We start from the raw sequence: 22,727 nt of genomic DNA, 5'->3' as shown, positions 1-22,727 counted from the left end.
GGACGGATGGTGGTTTGTCTGCAACAGGCCCAATTTTCTCAATCACTCGGAACGGGCCAACAAAACGTGGTGCAAGTTTTGCATTAGAGTGTTGAGCCAGTGTCCCTTGCCTAGGTAAACCCAATTGCTTACAAGCAGCTCAACATCATGGTGCAAAATTGTGCATGCGAAATACTACCTTTTGCAGCATGATTATCACTGGCCCTCCTTCTAGCAGAAATTCATCCAAGGCCCCGTGGATTACTATTTCAAATCTGTCCAGTAGAGTCCTAGAGAGAACAAAGAGGAAAATTGGGACGATTGAAAGAAGGAATGATTGAAACGATTGAAAGAAGGAAAAGAATGGCCTAAGGACAAGGGACGTGACGTCCCCTTCCCAAAAGAACACTAAAAGAGAAGAGCTCTCTGATCCTGTAAAACCATAGAGAGATTGTAATTTTTTTTGAACAAGATACAAACTTCTCATTGAAATAATTGAAAGGAAAAAAATGTTCAAAGATACGAACTCTTGAAAGAGTGAAACAAAAGAAAAGAACACAAAAACTTAATAAGTGTAGAGACGAAGGTTGGAGAGAATCCAATGTTCTGTATTCTCATTATTAAAGTCTATATATATATATATAGACAAATATACAAGGTTGACCTAATCCTATAAGGAGAAGGTAAATGACAAATTAATATTAATACAAGAATATAAAATATACTAATCTATATACTCTAACACTCTCCCTCAAGTTGGTGCATATATGTTAATCATGCCCAACTTGTTAGACAAATAATCTATTCGTGCTCCATTCAATGCTTTAGTAAACATATCTCTTAGCTGATCTCCACTCTTCACATACCCTGTAGCCACTAATCCTTACTGTATTTTCTCACGTACATAATGACAATCAACTTCAATGTGTTTGGTTCGTTCATGAAATACTGGATTAGATGCAATATGAAGAGCTGCTTGATTATCACACCAAAGTTTCATTGGAGTGGTGATGCCAAATCCCAATTCAGTCAGAAGCTGATGTATCCATACTAATTCACACACCGACTGTGCCATAGCTCTATATTCTGATTCAGCACTCGAACGCGACACCACGTTTTGTTTCTTACTTTTCCAAGAAACTAAATTACCTCCGACAGATACACAATATCCTGAGGTTGATCTTCTATCTTCCTTAGAACCTGCCCAATCAGCATCTGAAAAACATTCAATATTAAGATGACCATGATCTTTATATAACAAGCCACGTCCATGAGCACCTTTCAAATAACATAGAATATGTTCCAATGCGATCCAATGGTCAGTCGTAGGAGAACTCATAAACTGACTCATAATACTGACTGGATAAGCTATGTCTGGCCTCGTAACCGTAAGATAATTCAGCTTCCCTACTAATCTCCTATACTTCTCAGTATCTTTCAACAACTCCCCTTCCTTTGTAAGTTGTAAATTAGGTATCATTGGGGTACTACGCGGCTTAGCAGCTAACTTTCCTGTTTCAGTTAACAAGTCAAGTACATACTTTCTTTGTGACAAAAGGATCCCCTTCTTGTTCCTTGTTACTTCAATTCCTAAGAAATATTTCAACATTCCCAAATCTTTAGTATGAAATTGACTATGAAGAAAAGACTTGAGTGATAGGATGCCTGATGAATCATTACCAGTAATCACAATATCATCAACATATACCGCTAGTAAGATAACACCAGACTCAGATCTTTTATAAAAAACAGAATGATCTGACTTATTCTTCTTCATTCCAAAATTCTCAATCACCTGATTGAATTTTCCAAACCATGCTCGCGGACTTTGTTTCAACCCATATAAGGATTTACGAAGGCCACATACCTTTCCATTCTCCCCCTGAGCAACAAAACTTGGTGGTTGCTCTATATAAACTTCTTCTTGAAGATCACCATGGAGGAATGCATTTTTAATATCAAGCTGATGCAAGGGCCAATGGTGAATAGATGCCAATGAAATGAATAACCTGACAGAAGTCAATTTAGCAACTGGAGAAAAAGTATCAGAATAATCAATTCCGTAAGTCTGTGCATATCCTTTAGCAACAAGGCGAGCTTTCAAACGGGCAATTGATCCATCCGGATGAACTTTAACAGCAAACACCCATTTACAACCGATAGGTTTCTTTCTTGTAGGAAGAGACATTAAATCCCAAGTACCGTTGTCATCTAAGGCAGTCATCTCCTCCAACATAGAAGCCCGCCAACCAGGATGAGACAAAGCTTTATGAACAGTTTTAGGAATAGATACAGATTCAAGGGATGCAATAAACGAACAAGTAGATGATGATAAATGGTTATATGAAACAAAAGAAGAAACAGGATAAGTACACTTACGCTTACCTTTTCGAAGGGCAATAGGAAGGTCATCACTTGTTCCTGGATCCACAGGCAAAGAAGCTGCTGGTATAGGGCATGAGTCCGTAGGAGGTTGCCGACGAGAATAAACTTGAGTAATAGTGGGGAGAGAAGGATCAGGCGCAGATGGAGATGTATTGCTAGGAAGTTCTTCAGTAGAAGTAGAGACAATAGAATAGACAAGAAATGTATCATCTTCCTGTGACTGCTCCCCCTGGCTGGTACTCAAGGACGATGAAAAAGAAGTATTTTCAAAGAACGTAACGTCAGGAGAGTCAAGATATCTATTGAGATCAGGACAATAACATCGATATCCTTTTTGAACACGAGAGTAACCAAGGAAAATGCATTTCAATGACTTAGGGTCTAATTTGGTGAGTTGGAGGCGAACATCTCGAACGAAACAAGTGCAACCAAATATTTTAGGTTTAATAGGAAATAAAGGTTGCGTAGGACATAGGGTACGATAAGGTATTCCACCCTTAAGAACTGACGAAGGCATGCGATTAATCAAGAAGCAAGCCGTCGAAACAGCATCAGCCTAAAAGTATTTTGGAACATGCATTTGAAACATTAAGGCTCTTGCTGTTTCGAGAAGATGTCTATTTTTCCTTTCTGCAACTCCATTTTGAGACGGAGTATCAACACACGAGGATTGATGAATAATACCATGTTCACTTAAATAGGAGCCAAGAGCACCAGAAAAATATTCCTTAGCATTATCACTTCGTAGAATTTCAGCATGAAAGTTACGAAAATGAGAAAGTAACTCAGAACGATGTTTCATCAAATATAACCAAGTTACACGAGAGAAATCATCGACAAAAGTAACAAAATACCGAAATCCATTTTTGGACTCAATAGGACAAGGACCCCAAACATTAGAATGAATTAATTCAAAAAGAGCATTAGCTCGTGTATTGACTCTAGGATAGGAAGTGAGACGATGAAACTTAGAAAATTGACATGACTCACAATCTAAAGAATGCAAACTATGAAATTGAGGACGGAGACTCTTTAACACGGAGAGAGATGGATGACCCAAACGACAATGTTCTTCGAATGGAGTTGGCACTCAAGTGCAAACGGTGGCTGTAGGTATTTGTGTATCAAACGTGTAGAGGCCATTAGATTCATGCCCTTTACCAATAGTCTTCTTCGTTGTAAGATCCTGAAATAAGCAATAACCAGGAAAGAATAAGACACAACAATTGAGATCACAAGTAAGTTTACTGACAGATATCAAATTAAAAGAAAGTTGTGGCAAATTTAAAACAGAGGTCAATGAAAGAGTTTTGGAGAGATGAACTGTGCCAGAGCCAAGAACAGGAGAAGTGGTGCCATCCGCTATTGTAACATCAGGTAAAGATGTAGATGGTGAAAAGGTAGCAAATAAATTGGGGTTACCTGACATATGATTCGTAGTACCAGAGTCAATGACCCATTTTGACGCGGAGGAAATAAGACATTTATTGGTATTACCTGAATCAGCAATGACAGTGATTGGATTAGAGGATGATGGCATCAATGACTCTTGATACTGTTGGAATTTAGCAAACTCTTCTGCAGAAATCGTTACCATTAATTTCTTCTCAACTTCAACAATATGGACACAAACAAAAACGACACTGAAACAGACCAAACCAAATCTGAAGGAGGAAAGGGAATTGAACTAAACCAATTGAACAGAGCCAAGTGAACCAAACCAATTGAACTGAAACAAACGAACCGGACCAGAATCGGTATAAATCAACCAAACCGAACCGGAATGTGACGAACCAGGCCGAACTGAACCTGAATCGGATGAACCAAACTACTTGAAACCAAACCGGTTGAACTGGACCGCTTGAATCGGATCAGGTGTTAAGTGCTACCCCATGACAACCCGAGGGGCGAAGGCAACGGGTGGCGACTGGCGGTGATGAAAGCACACGGCGCGGCGTTTGGCGGCGAGATGAAACCTACGAACAACAATCGGAAAACAGCTGGCAAATCAACAAACGACGGCAGTCGACGGCGGCGGCGGTGGTGGTCGGCAGCAGCCGGAAGTGGTGGTCGGCGGTGACCGGCGGTGGTGGTCGGCGACGGCCGGCTGTGGTGCCGGTGGTGACGACGGTCGTAGTGAGTTGTGTTGGATAGCAATAAACAAAAACCCTAAGGGACAAAACCCGAATGGGCACAAAACCCTAATGGGCATCAAAATCCTAATGGACACTTAGAAAAACCTAGAGTTCTGATACCATGTGGAGACTAAGGTTGGAGAGAATCCAATGTTCTGTATTCTCATTAAAGTCTATATATATATAGACAAATATATAAGGTTGACCTAATCCTATAAGGAGAAGGTAAATGACAAATTAATATTAATACAAGAATATAAAATATACTAATCTATATACTCTAACAATAAGGTACAGTAAAAGCTTTCCAATTAGAACATATCAAACTAGGAGTGTAACTTTTAAAGATGGACGATAAGGAACACCATTGAGAAGCTTTAAACTTAGCTAGACTGAAACGCATCTCTGGAGATTGTCTCTTTTCTTCGAAAACTTTGGGATTCCTTTTGTACCACAACTCATAAAGTACTGCCTTTATAGCATTGAGCCAAAGAAGGTTGACTTCAGGATTAAAGGCTGGCTCGAGAAGAAGCTGAAGGACATTGTCAGCATCTATGTTTCCAAACACCCAAGTCAGATTAAACTCTTCAAAGATTAGTTCCCAGCACTGTGAGCAAAGGGACATAGGAAAAAGATGTGATCCAAGCTCTCTTCATTGGATTGACAAAGGGGGCAAATTGAGGGCAAAAGGATATAACCAGGAAGCTTCCTTTGTAGGATATCTTCTTTTGTAGGATATCTGCGAGATTGTAATTACAAAAGAATTTTTGTAATTAGAAAATTTTGATGTTTGGATCAGTGGTTATCCGAGAGATGATATCTTGGTTGCTTTCTTTGGCGGTTTATTGGTCTTTTTGGAGAAAGGGTTGGTTTTGGGTGCAACACTTTTTCTTAGAGGAGTGGAAGAAATCAGATTCTTGTTTTTATTTTGTTCTGCGATTATGCCTTGTTGGTATCAAGCAGGAAATTCCTTCTAGTTTGGAGTCAGATGAAATTAAGTGGAGTCCTCTTTTTGGGTCGTTGTCTCAAGGAAAAAGCAAGTCATTGGTGGATAGTTTCTGTCTAGCCAAGTTTAAAGCATCCCTTTTAGATTTCTAGTTTTTCATCCTTTTTGTTATGTTGTTTTGGGTGGCCTTTACTGCTCCCGTTTAATTCTTGTTTGCTTTAAGTGCTCTCTTTAGGAAGCTTGTCTCTTTTAGTTTTTCTCACTTGCTCCTTCGGGAGTTTGTATCTTTGAACAATTTTTGTTCTTTTCCATACTTTCAATGAAAAGTTCGTATCTTGTTAAAAAAAAGTAATTACAGAAGAGCTCTCAAATCCTGTAAAACCATATAGAAGCAAGATAGACTATATGTGTATGGAGTGTTAAATTCCCAATAAATTCTAAATTTTTCCTTTGGGAGCTATGTCATGGAGGCATGAATAAGGGCGAGAGGATCCGAATGAGAAGACCTTATTGCTAATTATCTCCTGGCTGGTGTGTTTTATGTAGAAAGGATTCAGAGGTCCAAAGCAATGTTTTAAAAGGCTTTTGAGGCTTACGCCTTTAGGCCCGCCTCGAGGCAAGGCTCTAACTTTTAGCCTCAAATCTTACGCCTTCTTTGGACTATAAGAGGCTTACGCCTCGCATAGAAGAGGCTTACGCCTCTTTGAAAACGCACTGAGGCTTAAAGTATACGCCTCGTGTATTAATTTTTCCAATTCTTAAAAAATATCAAGGTTTTTTTTCTATGGAATCCTAAGCAAGAGTTGTAAGTGTAACAATTCAATCTATTACTACTTTTACTACCTAGACTTTAAAAATATTGAAGACAACAATTTATAGAATAAGTAAGTTCTATTGGTGATAATAGTAGTGATGTTATGATGTTTTTTTAGAATTTTTTTTGAGTGACAAGCAACAGGCGGATATTTTGATAATTTTATATAACTATTATGTTTGGTAATACTTGACCACACAAATTTAGGATTTGTTTAATTCTTTTAATTAAAATTGAGGCTTACGCCTCATACCGCCTTGAGGCTTACGCCTCGCGTTTTCAAGAGAAAAAGCCTCGAGGCCGCCTTTAGCCTTTTAAAACATTGGTCCAAAGCCATCTCTTCATTCACTGCACATTTGCCCACAGATTTTGGTTGAACATGAATCGGGGTTACACTTATGCAGCACCAGACAGCATCATGACTTCCTTGCAAGCACTCTTAGAAGGCCATTCTTTCAAAGATGCTATGATAGGCTCTATGGACTCACATTAGTAGGGCTTTCTTTTGAAATCTTTGGCGTGAAAGGAAGAACCGTGCTTTCAACAATATGGCCCCTTCTTTTGATACTTTTTTTTTTATTTGATATTATTTACAGCTCCCCTTGGTGTAAACATCTATATCCTTTCAAGGTTGTATCATCACTAACCTAATTGAAGGGTGGAGGAGTTTTTCGTAATCCGCCATTGGTGGTTGGAAGGCCTTCCCTTCCTTTTGTTCTTTTCATTACATCAATGAAATCTCAGTTTCATTTTCAAAAAAAAGAAAAACTGATTAGTCTTCTATACACATAACTGCTAAAAGATGCAAGTTCAATAGTAAAATTGGTCATTCAGTTAAAATATACCTTTTATGTCCTTTTAAAAGATTTCAATTATTCTTAGGTCCCGCTTGAATGTATTCTTGGATTCGTGTAGTTATTACATGTCTACTTATCAATGAAAAGTTTGTTTCTTGAAAAAAAAAGTTATTACATGTCTGCCTTATGCTGCAACGGAGTGGAAGCAAAGTTCATTAAGGCCATCCTTTCTGTTGCTATTATCACTCTTGTGGTCCTATATTATGGATATGGCACTTATCTTTGGTGCTTATGGATACTTGCTAATCCTAGTTATTTTCATGCTAAACAGGGATTAATCAAAGAGATCTCAAAATTTTGGATGGTCATGTTGTATACTCTCTAAGTAAAGAAAAATCAGCGGTCCGCTTTTATATGATTCAGTGCACCCAATCAGCGACCGAAGATGTAATTCAAGTTCCCATAAAAGATGCTATGGACAGGTTTTACTATTTTTCTTTGACACCAATCCCCATCTTTAAATTTGTATCTTGGTTTATTCTCTACTGTCCCTCCAGCTGAAAAGCTAATATGATTAAGTCAGTAATTGGACAGAGTTAAAAGAAAAACTGGAATTTGGTATTTGGTTTGAATGAATGTTCCAGGAGATCACATGCAATAAAAGTCGAATGCATGGATACCTTTTTTGCTCATGACTTTTGTCGTTTCTATTGGCAATAGTTTGCAGGGTTCGTTGTTTAGAAAAGATGGTAGGAGATGGAGCATTACCTCAAAAGTTGAGCACTTCCACATTCTTCCTTATGCTAAGATGGTGCTAACTTGGTTGCAAAGGTATACACTTAATTGCTATTGATATTTTATCGTTTATATAACTTGATACTTATAGCTTGATTGTTGTGTCCTTGCTTATTTCTGCTCCCTGTTGCTGTATCCGACCTCTTTGCTCTTGCCAGTTGCCAGTGATGTGAGGGTTAACTATTATTGGATACTTGTTGGAAATTGAACCTCCTGAGTTATTCATCTAGCTCTTCATTAGTTACTATTTTTTTTCTTTAACTTGATTCGGCTTTCTGTTGCTGTATACAATCTCCTGGGTCTTGCTAATTACCTGTGATGTGAGGGTTAACTATTATTGGATACTTGCTGGAAATTGAACCTTCTGAAACATTCACGTAGCTTTTACTTAGTTCATTATTACTCTTTTCTTGAGCCCCACCGCCCCCCCCCCCCCCAAAAAAAAAAAAATTATAACTCCTTTCTTTCACTTGATTCCACCATAGAAATATTTGCTTTAACCTGTACTTCTAAATAAAAATAATAACACATTCATGTTGTTTTTGTTGTTGATTTTTTTTTTTATAAAATAAATAATTATATTTTAGGTCTTTCTTTTAATTCCTCACCAGATATTCTATTCTGACCTTAACTTTGTTTCATATTAAGTAATTTGGATAGAGAAATTCCCAAAAGGTTTGAGGTATTTGCTTTGGTATATGTATATTTTTTAATGAGAAACCATACGTTTAGAAAAGTGAAAGAAAAAAGATGAAGGTACAAGGGCATATAAAAAACCAGCATTACAATAGGAGGCCCACCTAAAGAAAGGGGCTCCAATCCATAAAGATAACGCCTTATTTGATAATTACAAAAACAATTTCAATACCAACCTCCACCGAGAAGTATTCAACCTAATAAGCTCTCATACAAACTCCATAGATCTCTCCACCTCCTAAAAGTTATATTATTTCTCTCCCTCCATATCCAAGCCTGCCGCAAAAATCTTCCCTTATCTCGAAAAGTAGGGAAGAAGGGAACAACACCTCTTCCATTGGAGACTGACAATCCCACTTCTATCAAAGCCCGACAATCCCTGTGACGATCCCAAGGTACCCTAAAGAGTTAAAGAAAACGACCCTAGATATCATGGGTGAACTGGCAACACCACCCAGGTATTTGGTGTTGCATGTAGGAGAATCTACTAATGCATTTCAAGATGTTTTTCCTTCTGTTTCTTGTCCAATATTTTTGTACTCAACAAATGTATTTGTTGTAAAAAAGGAAGCCTTTCCCTTTTACCACATCTGTGCTTCCTTTGTCATAAGGAATATTCACTGGCTTTGTCATGAGCCAGTGAATCATATCATTCTTCTGTTAGGTACCCGAATACAAGAACCTAACAAGAACACTATATTGCAATACAAAAGAGTAATTACAATACCGATGGCCTTTCGAGAGGGCTATCTCTCTCCCAAGAACTCTCTCAAGTTCCTTACCAAAATACAATTCTCCAAGATCCCCCCTCCTCTCCCTACTACCCTTATTTATAACAACTCACCCTAACTAATTATCATTCTAATTACCATACTACCCCTTCCTACTAACAAACTAATATTCTCTAATAGGACTCTCACATTACCCCGCCCTTCAAAGACACCTTGTCCTCAAGGTGTGAATACACAAACACAAAATGATTAACACCACAAATTTAGAAACCCAACTAAATATCAACTAAAAAAATTAAACCCTAGCTGCCCTAGTGGGGCGTGCAGGAGAAATTGATGACTGGTGGTGTGCGACCGAGGACAGCGGACGGTGGCGTGCGGCATACGATGGCGAGCGGCAGTGCTGCGCGACAGCGACGGCAGGTGAACGTGTACGGCAGCGTACGGCGGATGGTGGCGGCTGTAGATGGCGATGGGATGAAAATCGTAGGTGGTTGGCGATGGTAGGGACAATGGAAGCGCGTGTTTGCGACGGCGGACGATGGTCGGAAGCAAACAATGGTGGACACGATGGTGGCAAGATCGGCAGCAGACGGAGGAGGATGCACAAGTGGCGGACGGCGGCGTGACACGATCTGCTGCGTTGGGGAAGGGCTACTGTGGCGGGTAGGGTTTCTCTCGTCTTAGGATGATGCCACTTTGATTCGGGTTGTGGGTTTGAGTTCAAATTAGATATTAACCCGGCTCGTAACTTACCTTGCTCGTACGCCTCCTTTTCTGCCTTTGACAATTGGGCCCCAACAATTCTATTAGAAGTCAGCCCACATAGCCCATGGCCCCATGAGTCTTCCCCCTCATCATTCATGTAATTAGGGTTTTCTTTTCCCTTCTCTCGCACGTGACCTATTGTCTCATTGGCTGCGCAGTCACGAATCTTGCATCGGCGCCCCCACCAAGCCTTCTTCTCCGACCTTTCCAGCCTTCGCCGATGGTGATGGCCGTCGTCAACTTCCTGACTCCCTTTTTTCTTATTTTCGACATGAACAGCAACCTTTTCCCCATTCTTTTGGTTACTAAAACTCCTCCTTAGACTCACTTGCCCCGGAACCGACCATGGCCGACCTCCCTTCGGCCCTCCAACTTCCGTCGCAAGTTGTCTCCTCCCCGTTTCCTCGCGCCCAACCTTCCAATTTTGTCGCCGTTCTCTTTCAAATCGTAGCCGAGCCTTTCTTCCTGATGATATTCGTTCTCTCTTCCTTTTCCGTCGCTTCTTCATTGGTAAACCATCGTGCAAAACTGATCCAGCCATTCTCGGACTCTTGTCGTTCCTTCTTAAACATTCAATTGCTTCTTCGTCCTTCCTTTTGCAATTTCGCTGTTGTTGCATTCTTTCTCTCTTCTTTGGCTTCTTCATACTTTGTTGAGGGAAGTTTTTCTCCTCTGTTTTCCATGAATCACTGCACGCTGACTTTTCCACACCTCGATTGATTTTCCATCGCACTCCAGTCCACATTCTCGGGTCTGATCGTCGGCTTCCAGCAATCCTTCGTCCCTGCTTCCGAATGCTCTTCGCCGTTGCTTCTTCCTTCCTTGACCTCTCTTTTTCCTCCCTAACAGTAAACCTCTTTTGCATTTCTTTTGTGATTCGAACCATTTCATTTGAACGTTTTGTCATTTCTCTCAACAATTCCTGCAACTCCATTCCTATCAATAATCCCCGTATTCTCGTAACTGCCTCGAATGAAAGATTCAGATTCATGGCCAGGACGAACTTGCTCTGATACCAATTTGTTAGGTACCCGAATACAAGAACCTAACAAGAACACTATATTGCAACACGAAAGAGTAATTACAATACCGATGGCTTTTCGAGAGGGCTATCTCTCTCCCAAGAACTCTCTCAAGTTCCTTACCAAAATACAATTCTCCAAGATCCCCCCCTCCTCTCCCTACTACCCTTATTTATAACAACTCACCCTAACTAATTATCATTCTAATTACCATACTACCCCTTCCTACTAACAAACTAATATTCTCTAATAGGACTCTCACATCTTCATTGTGAGAAGTTTATTTTTTTACTTTTCCTAGTCAAAGAATGTAACTTGTAAATTTATTTGGTATGCACTCTCGTGGATAAGCTTCCTTTTTTTGTTAGAGATGAGAACTTTTAGGCGAAAACTTTTTTCAATTTGGCTCCGTATGGGAGGTTGTACGCTTGAACAAAGTTGTAACTTTTCAACCATCAACTTGAACTTTTTGGACAAAGTTCTGGGAAAGCATCTTCAAGATTGATTTTGAGAAAGAATATGATCACATTGACTGGAATTTTTTGGACAAAGTTTTTGGAAAGAAAGCTTCAATTATAAGTGGCACCCTTGGATCTGATCTTGTATTAGAACGGTTAAATACTCCATCCTTACTAATGGTCAGCTGGAAGGTAGAAAGAATCCATGCCTCAAGAGGCATGAGACAAGGTGATCCCTCTCCCCTCTCCCTTTTTCTTTTTTTTCTTTAAACAAGAAATGAACTTTTCATTGATATGTGAAAAGGAACAAAAATTGTTCAAAGATACAAACTACCTAGGAGTAAAAAACAAAAGAGACAGAGAAAGAAGCTAAAGAAAAAGAGGCATCCCTCTTTTGATAATGAAAGTGATGTTTCTTATGAAAGAAAAAAGGCATCCCAAGAAGAACAAATAACCCCTTTCCTCTTTCTTTTGGTGGTGGATATCGTGAGTAGTATCATTTCGAGAGGGGTGGAGGGGAATGTAATTGAGGGCTTTTTAGATTGGTAGGAATACCTTGCATTTGTCCCACCTCTAGTTTGCTGATGTTACCATATTCTTCTGTTCGGGTAAGGAGGAGTCTTTTGTTAATCTTAAAATGATTCTGATATTTTTTTTAGTCTATTTCTGGCCTGAAGATTAACAGAGACAAATGCCTGGTGTTAGGGATTAACTGCGACCAGGTTAAGTTGGATAAGTGGGCCTCCTTGGTAGGGTGTGAGGTTGGTTCTTTTCCTTCTTCCTATTTGGGTCTTCCTCTTGGGCATAATCCTAAAAGTGTTTCTTATTGGGATCAGTAGTTGAAAAGGTAAAAAACGTCTCTCTTCTTGGAAGTAAAGCTTTTTCTCTAAGGGGTAGACTAACTCTTTAAGTCTTATCTAGTCCATCTTGAGTGGTATTCCAATTTACTTCCTCTTATTGTTTAAGGTGCCTGCTGCAGTTAGCAATACCTTAGAAAAGGTCACAATTTCTTATGAGAGGGGATAGAGGAAGGGAAGAGTTCTCACATGGTCAGTTGGGATTTGGTGTCTTGGTCGTTGGATCGAGGGGGTTTAGGCACCAACAACGTGAGGGTGCAAAACAAGGCCTTGTTGGCGAGTGGATATGACGGTTCCCTCGGGAGTCTTGTCTCTTTGTGACATAAAATTATTGTGAGCAGGTATGGTCTTTGTACCTTTGAGTGGATCTTAGAGGGGGTTGATAGGCACTTCTAGAAATCTATGGAAAGCTATCTCTAATAGCTTCCCTTTGTTCTCTTAGTTTATCTTTTGTTTTGTGGGAGTTGAGTTGAATACGTATTCTTGGGAGGATAGATGGTTGGGGGTTTCATCGTCGGTATCATTTATCATTGATGATGCATCAATCGGTAGCTTTTGTTCTACCATATCATGGGTCTTCTTTTTCCCCTGTTTTCAGTTTTCGTCGACCCATATCTGACATGAAAATGACATATTTTAGCTCTCTTTGTCTTTGATTTTGTACTTCTTATTTTCCTAGGGAGAAGGGATAGTCGTTTGTGGGGTCCTAGTCCTTCGAAAGGGTTTTCGTGCAGGTCTTTCTTCCTTTGCTTGATGGATCCCTTTCCCTCAGTTCCCTTGTGGAAGGTTAGAATTCCAAAGAAGGTTAAATTTTTCGTGTGGCAGGTTCTTCATGGTATAGTTGATACTCAAGATCTGGTATCGATGAGGTCCTCCTCGTTGATGGAGCCACAATGTTGTATTCTTTGTAGGGAGGTGGCGGAGGGTCTGGATCATCTACTGCCATTTTGCTTCTTTGGTTTGGCACTCTTTTTTTTGGTGAGTTTGGTTTTAGCCTCGCTTGTCTGGGCGACGTGGGCGTAGACGGAGGAGATGCTCACTAGTCCGCCCTTTCGTGATAAAGAATGTTTTCTTTGACTCGTCGGAGTTTGTACTATTTTATGGAGCTTGTGGATAGAGAGAAAGAATAGAATTATTAGAGGGTTGGAGAGATTTGGGAGGAGGTTTGGTCTCTTATTAGATTTCATGTTTCTCTTCGAGTCTCGATGGTTCAAAGACTTTTGTAATTATCCATTAGGTCTTATTTTGTTAGATTGAAGTCCAATTTTCTAGGTTGGCTCCTTTTGCTAGAGCTAGTTTTTTGTATGCTCCTCTCGTATTCTTTCATTTTTATCTCAATGAAAGCTTGATATCTTTTCTATTAAAAAATTTGAAGTAGAAAAGAGGTGGGAAAATTCCTACTAGATGGAGCCTGCAAAAAAGAGAGAAACTTCAAAAAAGAGAGAAACTTCAATTGGTATTTGTTGAGAATCCATATAAATGAATTAAATTTACCCAACCCATCAGCTAAGCTTTTGGGTTGAGTGGTGGTTTGTTCATCTTTAACAAGGTATCAGAGTGGGAGGTCCTGTGTTCGAACCTCTGCGTTGTTGTTTCCTCCCCATTTATTATGATTTCCACCTATTGGGCCTTGTCAATTATCCAAGCCCACAAGTGAGGGGAAGTGTTGAGAATCCACATAAATGAATTAAATTTACCCAACTCATCATCTTAAGCTTTTGGGTTGAGTGGTGGTTTGCGTTGTTGTTTCCTCCCCATTTATTATGATTTCCACCTATTGGGCCTTGTCAATTATCCAAGCCCACAAGTGAGGGGAAGTGTTGAGAATCCACATAAATGAATTAAATTTACCCAACCCATCATCTTAAGCTTTTGGGTTGAGTGGTGGTTTGTTCATCTTTAACCGTATTAATCACAAAAGATTCATAACTACGCACGTGTTTGGATAGATACTCCAAGTATGAAGATAAGAATAAAGATTAAGAAACATATAAAGAAAAAGATAATGATAAATTTAGAGACAGACTAATTTGCCTATCGTAAGATAAATAAATAAAGGCATATTTGTAAACATATTGTGGGTGGTGTGCAAAGTAGGTCGTGAGCAAAGTAGGTTGTTTGACATGGGACTGGCAGTTTATTAGAGGTTTACCTTGTAAGGAAGGACAAGGTACATATCTCCCACATACAATCTGTGAATGATACATTGCTTTCATGCAAGGATGATAAGGAAGAGCTGCACCATCTATTCTCGGCACTCAAGGATTTCGAGGCTTCATCCAGCCTAAAGATATATTGTGAGAAGATTCTAATTTGTGGTATAAACATCCCAAGCCACATGGTTTCAATAGTTTGCTGCCAGGGTAAAGTGTAAATTTTGTAAGCTGTGCTTGTCTTATTTGGGCATGCCTTTTGGAGACGTCAAAGAAGGGTTGGGTTTTGGAAACTTGTGGAGGAAAAAAAAAATCTTATTTAAGGTTGCTAGATGGAGGGAAATTTTCTTATCTAAGAGTGGAAGGTTGACTTTGTGTTGAGCGGTCCTAGCAACTTATCCAACTAAAAACCTACCGTCTTTCTATATAATTCTATCTTGCTTGAGGATTGGTAGTGTGGAAAATTGACTTGCAAGTTTAAGATCTTGGCTGCAAATCTCCTTGATTTCCAGGCATCGATCCTCAGTCATTTATCCTAAATCTCCCATTTTAATAGTTCAATTCAGCATTTTCTTATGATTGAAATATCTATATTAAGGAGTAATCACATAAGTGAGAATAAAGGAAGTTAATTTTGCTACGTAATGGGAAGCATTATTATTCTTTTTGACTTGTATATGAAAAGGTAATTGCATGCTAATATCTCTTATCCTCTCTTTCATATAGGGAAACTTCAAGAGATAGTTTGCGAGTCGTAAGTGGAGAAAAGATGGATGAAAACTTGAGCAAGCTTGAGAGAATAGATGCACCTAGGAAGCTTGAAATTCAAAACGACCAAGATGGTGATAGTGCAAACGATTTGAGTAAAGGGACTAGCATTTATGGTGAAGGATTGGAGAAATTGCACAATAAAACTAATCATGTGGGTAGTTTGCATGATGCAATCTGCAGGCCCCAGATTACTAACGTGGATGACTTGGTTCCCTCCTATCCAGTGGACAAGAAAAAGGATGTACCCAATACTAGCCAAGTTATTGTTTCATATACAAAGAAAAGAAATGCTCGACAAGTTGACAATGGCCATGAAGTGATGATCCCATGTACAGGGAATGAATCGAATGCCTCAGAAAGTGGTATCAAAATCAAGGTAATACGTTGAAGTCTCTTCATATACTTATCTAGTCTTTATTATATATTTATCTTAGTGATCTTAGATACATATCTTTGCTTCATTTTGTATTTGTTAAATCACCAATCAACTCAAAAGTTTAAATTGATGGGTTATGATAAATTTAATATTTTATAGATACCTTAACACCTCTCTCATTTGTGCGCTTGGAAATTTGCACAAGGCCGAGCTAGTGTTAATCAATATTAAATGGGTAGGAAATGTGATGTATTCAGGTGTAGAGAATTTTATTGAATCAAATGAAAAGTATCTCTCAAAGAGAACCACAACCTCTATTCATAAAAAGAGGCCACAAAAACAACTTTCGACCACCTAACAACCTACATTTAACTACTTAACAACCTACTTATAAATTTAATAGCTAAGGAAATGATTAGGTTCTATTTACTTACGAGGAATCATAATGCAATCAATTAGAACGAGAATATTATTTCTTTGCGTTTTTTACTTAAAATTTTCTAGAATTGGAATTAGAAACCCATAGATATTGTTTACTAAAACTGTCTAAAATCGAAATAGGAATGAGATATATAACAATTACTAGTATACCTCTTTCTTATTTGAGGGACGGGTATGTTATAGTCATGCTTAAGATTTTTTTTAAGAATGAAAGAACTTGAAATTTCTCCCAGGATTTAATGTGATGCAATCTTACTATTATAAGAACTCTCAACCAAGAATTTTTACTATTATGCATTTAAATCAATAAAAAAAATTATTATAAATGATTTTGATTTTTGACTGAATAAAATAATTCAAATTATTAGTTTAAGTTTTTGAATTCAGTATTCATTTTACTTGGAACCAAAGTAAGAGTTCTTGCAGTCAAATTCTTGCATGGCCACATCTTTACTTCAAGATTAATTATCCCTACCTTTTGAGTTTTTTTTGACAGAGTTATAGTGTTAGCTCTTAGCTGGTGTAAATGTTATCACACACCCTTTAGTAGTTACAATCTCAATGACCTTATTTATAGTTGGAAGGAGTTCTTGTAAGTTGCCTATGAAGCCTTTTGTATATTTCCAAAATTAACGAAATATTGTGTTTCATATAAAAAAAATCTGTGTATGAGCTTGTTAATCAAAGGAAAATTTCAATCAGCACATGGCTAAGTGCTAGTTAATAATTTTGTGAATAAATAATCTTGACCCAATAACTCAAGCCTTACAGATTGTATAATCTGATAGCTTTAATAAATTAATTTTAACTTTATCTTATTTTATTTATAATTTAGCTGATGGCATGATTTACATTCCAGGATGGAGTATTGGCAACAAACCCGTGTATTGCTGAATGCAGTGGTGAAAAGATTGCTTCTGGAAACTTCTCTGACAATGTTTCATTTGATCAAAATAGGAACGGTGATCATGCTCTTATCACCTGTCAATCAAACATAGAGCACCTTTCGAAACTACAGGCCATTCTAGTTTCAAAAGAAACAGCATTATCACAAGCTGCAATTAGAGCTCTAATAAGAAAGAGGGATAAACTGGTACAGACATACGCATTCATTATATATTAAGTTTAGGGTTTATCTTTGTCCCATGAATTTAGTTCAATTTAGAAACTTTCTTCAAAGTTCAGCACAATGCAAATGATGACAATTTGTAATATATAATAAAGAACTGTGAGCTTCCACCATAATTATAAAAGAGAAATGGGTGGTGAACTGATTTAAATCTCAAGTTCTCCTTCGCACAACCTTGCTATGGTATCTTGATATATGTATTACCTAACTATGGTATTTAGCAATCCTTTTTCCCTCTCTTTGACTGAGGGTTTCATATAGATTGAGCCCTTTCGAATATCGATAGTACATAATCGTTATTTTGACCCATTCCTTCTGTTTGCAGTCCCATCAGCAGCGCATCATTGAAGATGAGATAGCTCAGTGTGATAAAAAGGTGCAGACAATATTAAGGGGTATGGTTTTGATGCACTGTTTCTCTTCCCTCCCTTTGTTCTTCCTGTTTTGTTTTGTTTGTTTGACATGTTTCAAGTACAAAGCCTTTAGAAATTTAGATAATATCCTTCTCCAAATACCAGCAATCCTCTGTCCAGCTTCAATTTTACTTGATGAACTCTCCGGTTACCTTACAAAACTTTCGTTATTGAGTTGCACCTTCAACTATCTATCATTTATGGTCTTATAATCCCGTGCTGCACCCAAGATTAAATTATTTTTCAGTATTGCTTTGAGACTAAGATTTGAAGGATCGTCATGATCTCTTTTCTAAGGATCATCAGGATCCTGGGATGCCAATGGCAGTAAAGTTTCACTCCCCTTGTCTGGTGAACGTTATTTGCAGGTGCTATCTATTTTCTTGGTGAATGTTATTTGCAGGTGCTATCTATTTTCTTTCGCAAAATAAGACCATGCATTGTGTATAGCGTAAAAAAAGGCATTTTTTTTTCTTTCTTTGTTACCATAACTCTGAAAAGCTTATGCTTGAAACTGGAAGGATTAGTATGCAAAAAGTCAATAAATTTTTTACTTGGGTTAAGAGTTGGAGCATGTTTGAACTCGTGTTTAAGTGTTCTATTTAACAACACTTTATGCAAAAAAACTGTGTCAAAGTGTTTCATAATTTCTGCAAAAAGTAAGTTTCTAAATAGTACTTAGTGTTTTGCGATTTCTTTTTATAAAGTAATATTGAACTTTAAGATGTTGTAAATATGGTACATACATGTGTAAACAATTTTTCTTTAGGTTGTTATTGACTAACATGATTCATAATATTTTTCTTACTAACTCCATGGTAATAGAATATGCAATATCAGTTATATTAAAAAAAAAATTTCTTTCTTTTTCTCTTTTGCTCTCTACATTTCTTTCTTTCTTTTCTTGCCTTACCCTGTCACGTTTTGAGTCTTAAGTATTTGATCTTGTTGTTAAGTTGGAGTCTGAAACTTAGATTAAATGTATAAATTTAGTAGTCGCAGTATAGCATCGCATGTCCGCATCAAAATATTTGATATTTGATATTAATATTGCTTTTACTAAATTGTTTGATATTTAGATTGAGCTAAATTTTCAACAATATTTGTGAATCGATGAATTGTGTAAAGTTAGAACAAGTAATATTAGAAATTCAGAATTAAATTTAAATATGTACTGAAAGAAATTCAAAATTTTTATTGGTACATCCTAGTATTTCAGATAAAAGAAAAGTGTTTGATAGTGTATTAGTGCTGTTAGCAAAAACATGTACTGGGTGCTTCTCTTAATCTACGTACTCATCATTGTTTTTAATTTTTAAGTAACACTAAAGTACATGTAGCTTACATCATTGGGTGTGTTTTTTAAGCATTTAAAAGAAGTGCCTTGAAAACACTTCCAAAAAGACTTTTACCATAAATTTGAAATTTAAGTTTTACTTCGTTCCATTGGTTTGCTTTCTTATTCTGTTCTGATCCTCAATTTTTTTTAGATTTTATTTTGACCTCCTTCCGTACGATCGAGTTAATCAATAAGTCATCATACTTAGCCAAAGAAAATATCTGAATTACATTCATATTTTGGTTGCTAAAGGTGATGAAGATGATTTGGTTATAAAGCTGGATTCTGTGATTGAGTGCTGTAATGATGTATGTCTAAGAAATACTGCCGAAGATGGATCTTATCAATGCTTTAAAGAAAACTGCTCATCTCAATATGTTACGAGGAAGAGATTATCAGAAGCAGTTCTCTGTGTACGAAGTCCATGTCAGGTGGGTGAGCCGTGATAATGATATTACATCTCTTCATATTCAAGTGTAGTTGCATGGTTGTGTCTATGGTATATTTATGTCCTAATATATATATATATTTTTCTTTTGGACAAGAAACAACTTTTCGTTGATATAGGAAAAGAAAAATATTTTTTATTTGTCTTAGTGTTGTCCATGGCACTTATGTCTTAGGCCCCTTCTGTTTTTCCATAGAGATACCACTATAACATATATTATTGTGATCATTAGTAAGAAAACCTTTTCTTTGAACAAGAAACGAACTTATTGATATATGAAAAGGAACCTAAAATATTTAAAGATACAAACTCCAAAGAGGTGAAAGAGACAAAAAAGTTAAAATAAGAAAGTAAAACAAAATAAAATAAAATACAGTCATAAGCAAGATAACACTAGTGAAAATTACAAAGGAGCAATAAAAGCTTCCCAATTAGAGTAGATCATGCTAGAAGAGTAATTTGCAAAAATATTGGAAAGAGCACACCATTAGTAAGAAAACCTTTAGGCTTGTTATTTAAGATCTTATAATGAAAGGAAGATGGGAAGTTATTACCCTGGTTGACCTAGTGGTGAAGTTAAAAAGTTAAAGGGAGTTTGGGGTTTTGACTTATGAGATACAGTATAGAAAAAAAAAGGATTTTGTTGCTAAGAATTTGACCAAATAGAATTGCCCAGCTACTATTAGAGGCTATCAGTTTTGGGAGTTTCTGGTCATCAGTTTCGGGTAAAATAAGGTTTTTGTGGTTAATACAAGTATAACAATTCATCAGCAAGATAACACTGTTAACCCCTGAATCTGTGAAAGTTTTGCAGCTGTTTGCTACATTTGGCGATATTGGGATTTATTTATTTTATTTTTTGAACTTCTTTATGGTCCGTCTCATATGGAAGAGACTTCTGACATTTCTATTTTTATGACTTCTTACTGTAGAGCATTCTCTTAATATCTTTTGTAACTGGGAACGGGCACCTACTATCTCATAGATTTTTTATTTTTTTAAATTTATTAATTTATTTATTATAGAAAGAATGTGTTCCTCATAAAAGAAAAAATTGAAACTTAGTATATGAGATTTGTTGTCAATACAAATTTTATCTTTCTATTTCAGGATGATGTTAGGCCTCCAATAGTAAGAGTGTACGTGAGGAGGGGTAGAAAGTGAAATGTATCCTTTGAAAGTTAGTTAGGTTAGACCATGCTTGTATTGTCTATGTAGGGGAATGATGCAAGTGTGAGGGAAGAGGAATCTTGTGTGAAGTTTGTATAGGGAGATAAGCTGGTCCTCAAGTTTTGTAAGGTGCTTGGTTCACCTCTTTCTTTGTGTATAGTAATAATATCGGTGTTGATACTATACTTTTTGTTTATGATAGTTGTAAAAAAAAAAACCAAAACGAAATTTAAGAGACTTCAACTTGAAACTTGATCTCTTGTACCTGTAATTTGAACTTTTTTTGAAATTGGCTTAATTGATCCCTCTGCCAACTAGGTTCTTCAAATTAAACAGTAATATACACATGGACTTCTTTTTCTTGAATGACTTTCCTTTCTTTGATGAGGGACACGAGTATTAATGTCAAGTCGCGATGGCCTGAAAGTAATAAATGTTCACATTTTACCCAGGATGCAGTGAATGGATCATAAAAAAGCTTGTAAGTTGTAATGCCATTGTTTTAGATATGCAGTTGAGGTTGCTGCTAAGATACTATTTGTTATGTATGGCCAACTTAGGTTAATAAAATGTATTGTGTATTGACCTCTTTATTTTTCAGGTGTTTAACTAGAACTGTATCTTGCATGATAAATATATTGAGACAGTCTAATTCAATTTCGAAAAGCAATTAGCATAAGGTTTCAGAGACAGTCTAAAATGGTGCTGTTGGAATGTACAGTTAATGTTAAATATTGCATACAGGCATTTAAGAGAATTTGGTAGTCTGCTATACATTTTTCTTTCATTCCTTCCACATTTGTTTGCATTTGGAGTTATAGTTTTAATCGTGATCTGTTGACTTGGCAGGAACTGGATGCTATATGTCATAAAAATAATTGGATATTGCCAGTTTACAGCATTTCGTCGTCAGATGGTAAAATCTTTGTAGATTCAATTGGTTAATTACTGATGGAGAAACATTAAATTCTTCTTTTCTAATGTTCACTATTAAGTCTTTCAAGTAAATCATATGAAACGAATTATCCAATATATTGCTGGGAAAATCTCTAGTAGTTCTGTAGGACGTACCCATCCATCCACATATAATTTTTTAATATTGTTGGACTCCACCATTTCTAAATGATGCTGGCGTGGCTGACAATAGTCATACCAGAATAGAAAATTTTCCTTTTTTCATCCGATTTATAGGGTGGACTCTCCATCTTCGATCTTGAAATATTCTACAAGTATAAAGTATTTACTTAAAACGAGTACAATGGATTGCAAATTTTTTGCCTCATTCTCTCTCTCTCTCCTGTTTTTTCTGGTCCTGCCTTTTGGGGTGGGTTGGTTTTTTCTATATGTGCATGTCTGATGATGCAGTACTTGCACTTTGAAATCATTAGTCAGCAACTAATATGGAATAGTATTGCTTGTTCTTTTGAAGGTGGATTCCAAGCTAATGTATTTGTAAAAGGGCTGGATTTTGAGTATTCAAGCTGCAGCGAGACGTGTTCGAATCCACGGGAAGCGAGGGCATCGGCTGCAACGAAGATGTTAGGTCAGCTATGGAGTATAGCAAGCCAGCGCAAGTAGTAGTTATAGGGGGCCTTTAATGTAGAATTTTGTAGTATGGCTTTGCCTGTAATGGTTATCTTTTGTGCCCTCCAAAAATGACAAACTTATGCTCTCCAACACTTCTTTTAACCCTAGGTGTATAAGGGTTATTATTATTATAATTTTTATTTTTATTTTGCTGATGGAACAAATGAACCTAAAAAAGAAAGGTTTTGGAGAGCAATCAAGACAACTATTTGAAGTTGTGTTCAATTTTGTTCTCTTTGTTATCATCCCACTCTCTTGTGTTCATGGTTGGTTTTTCCAATTTAGGATTCGTTTGATTTTGATTTTGAATTTTTAAAAAATTATACGTAATTTTTCTAACAATTTCTTCAATTTGTGATCTATTTCTACAAACATCCATAAGAGATATTGGCCAAAATTTGAAGGTAGGCTTCATTTGGAAACTATTTTTTGAAGTTTGTTTTGTTTTGTTTGCAGAAGAAATGAAATTGCTTTTTCTTGGACTTGTGATGCAATTATGCCAAAGGTAATATTCTTT

The 22,727-nt window shown here is 37.0% G+C and overlaps 1 protein-coding gene across 6 annotated transcripts in view; it reads left to right on the top strand.

Annotated features, from left to right (window-relative positions):
• LOC111018541 (uncharacterized) overlaps nt 1–22,435 on the top strand; it is a 30,271-nt gene extending 7,836 nt beyond the window's left edge. For 5 of the 6 annotated variants that reach the window (XM_022294656.2, XM_022294657.2, XM_022294654.2 and 2 more), the window contains 8 exons: nt 7,388–7,538; nt 7,777–7,887; nt 15,263–15,683; nt 16,984–17,217; nt 17,579–17,648; nt 19,258–19,436; nt 21,473–21,539; nt 22,053–22,435. In XM_022294656.2, coding sequence (XP_022150348.1) covers nt 7,388–7,538; nt 7,777–7,887; nt 15,263–15,683; nt 16,984–17,217; nt 17,579–17,648; nt 19,258–19,436; nt 21,473–21,539; nt 22,053–22,201 — 1,382 coding nt within the window. In that variant the 3' untranslated portion in view covers nt 22,202–22,435. Of the gene's footprint in view, nt 1–7,387; nt 7,539–7,776; nt 7,888–15,262; nt 15,684–16,983; nt 17,218–17,578; nt 17,649–19,257; nt 19,437–20,563; nt 20,857–21,472; nt 21,540–22,052 lie in introns of those variants that run through there. The other variant, XM_088126441.1, reaches the window with a different exon arrangement.
• Nucleotides 22,436–22,727: the final 292 nt, after the last annotated feature.

Source organism: Momordica charantia (genome assembly GCF_013281855.1).
Source record: "Momordica charantia cultivar OHB3-1 chromosome 7 unlocalized genomic scaffold, Mcharantia_2.0 BLBB01000007.1, whole genome shotgun sequence".
In the NCBI taxonomy this organism is placed as follows: Eukaryota; Viridiplantae; Streptophyta; class Magnoliopsida; order Cucurbitales; family Cucurbitaceae; genus Momordica; species Momordica charantia.
Note: the sequence above shows the minus strand (reverse complement) of the source record. Positions and strands in the feature narration are given on the sequence as shown.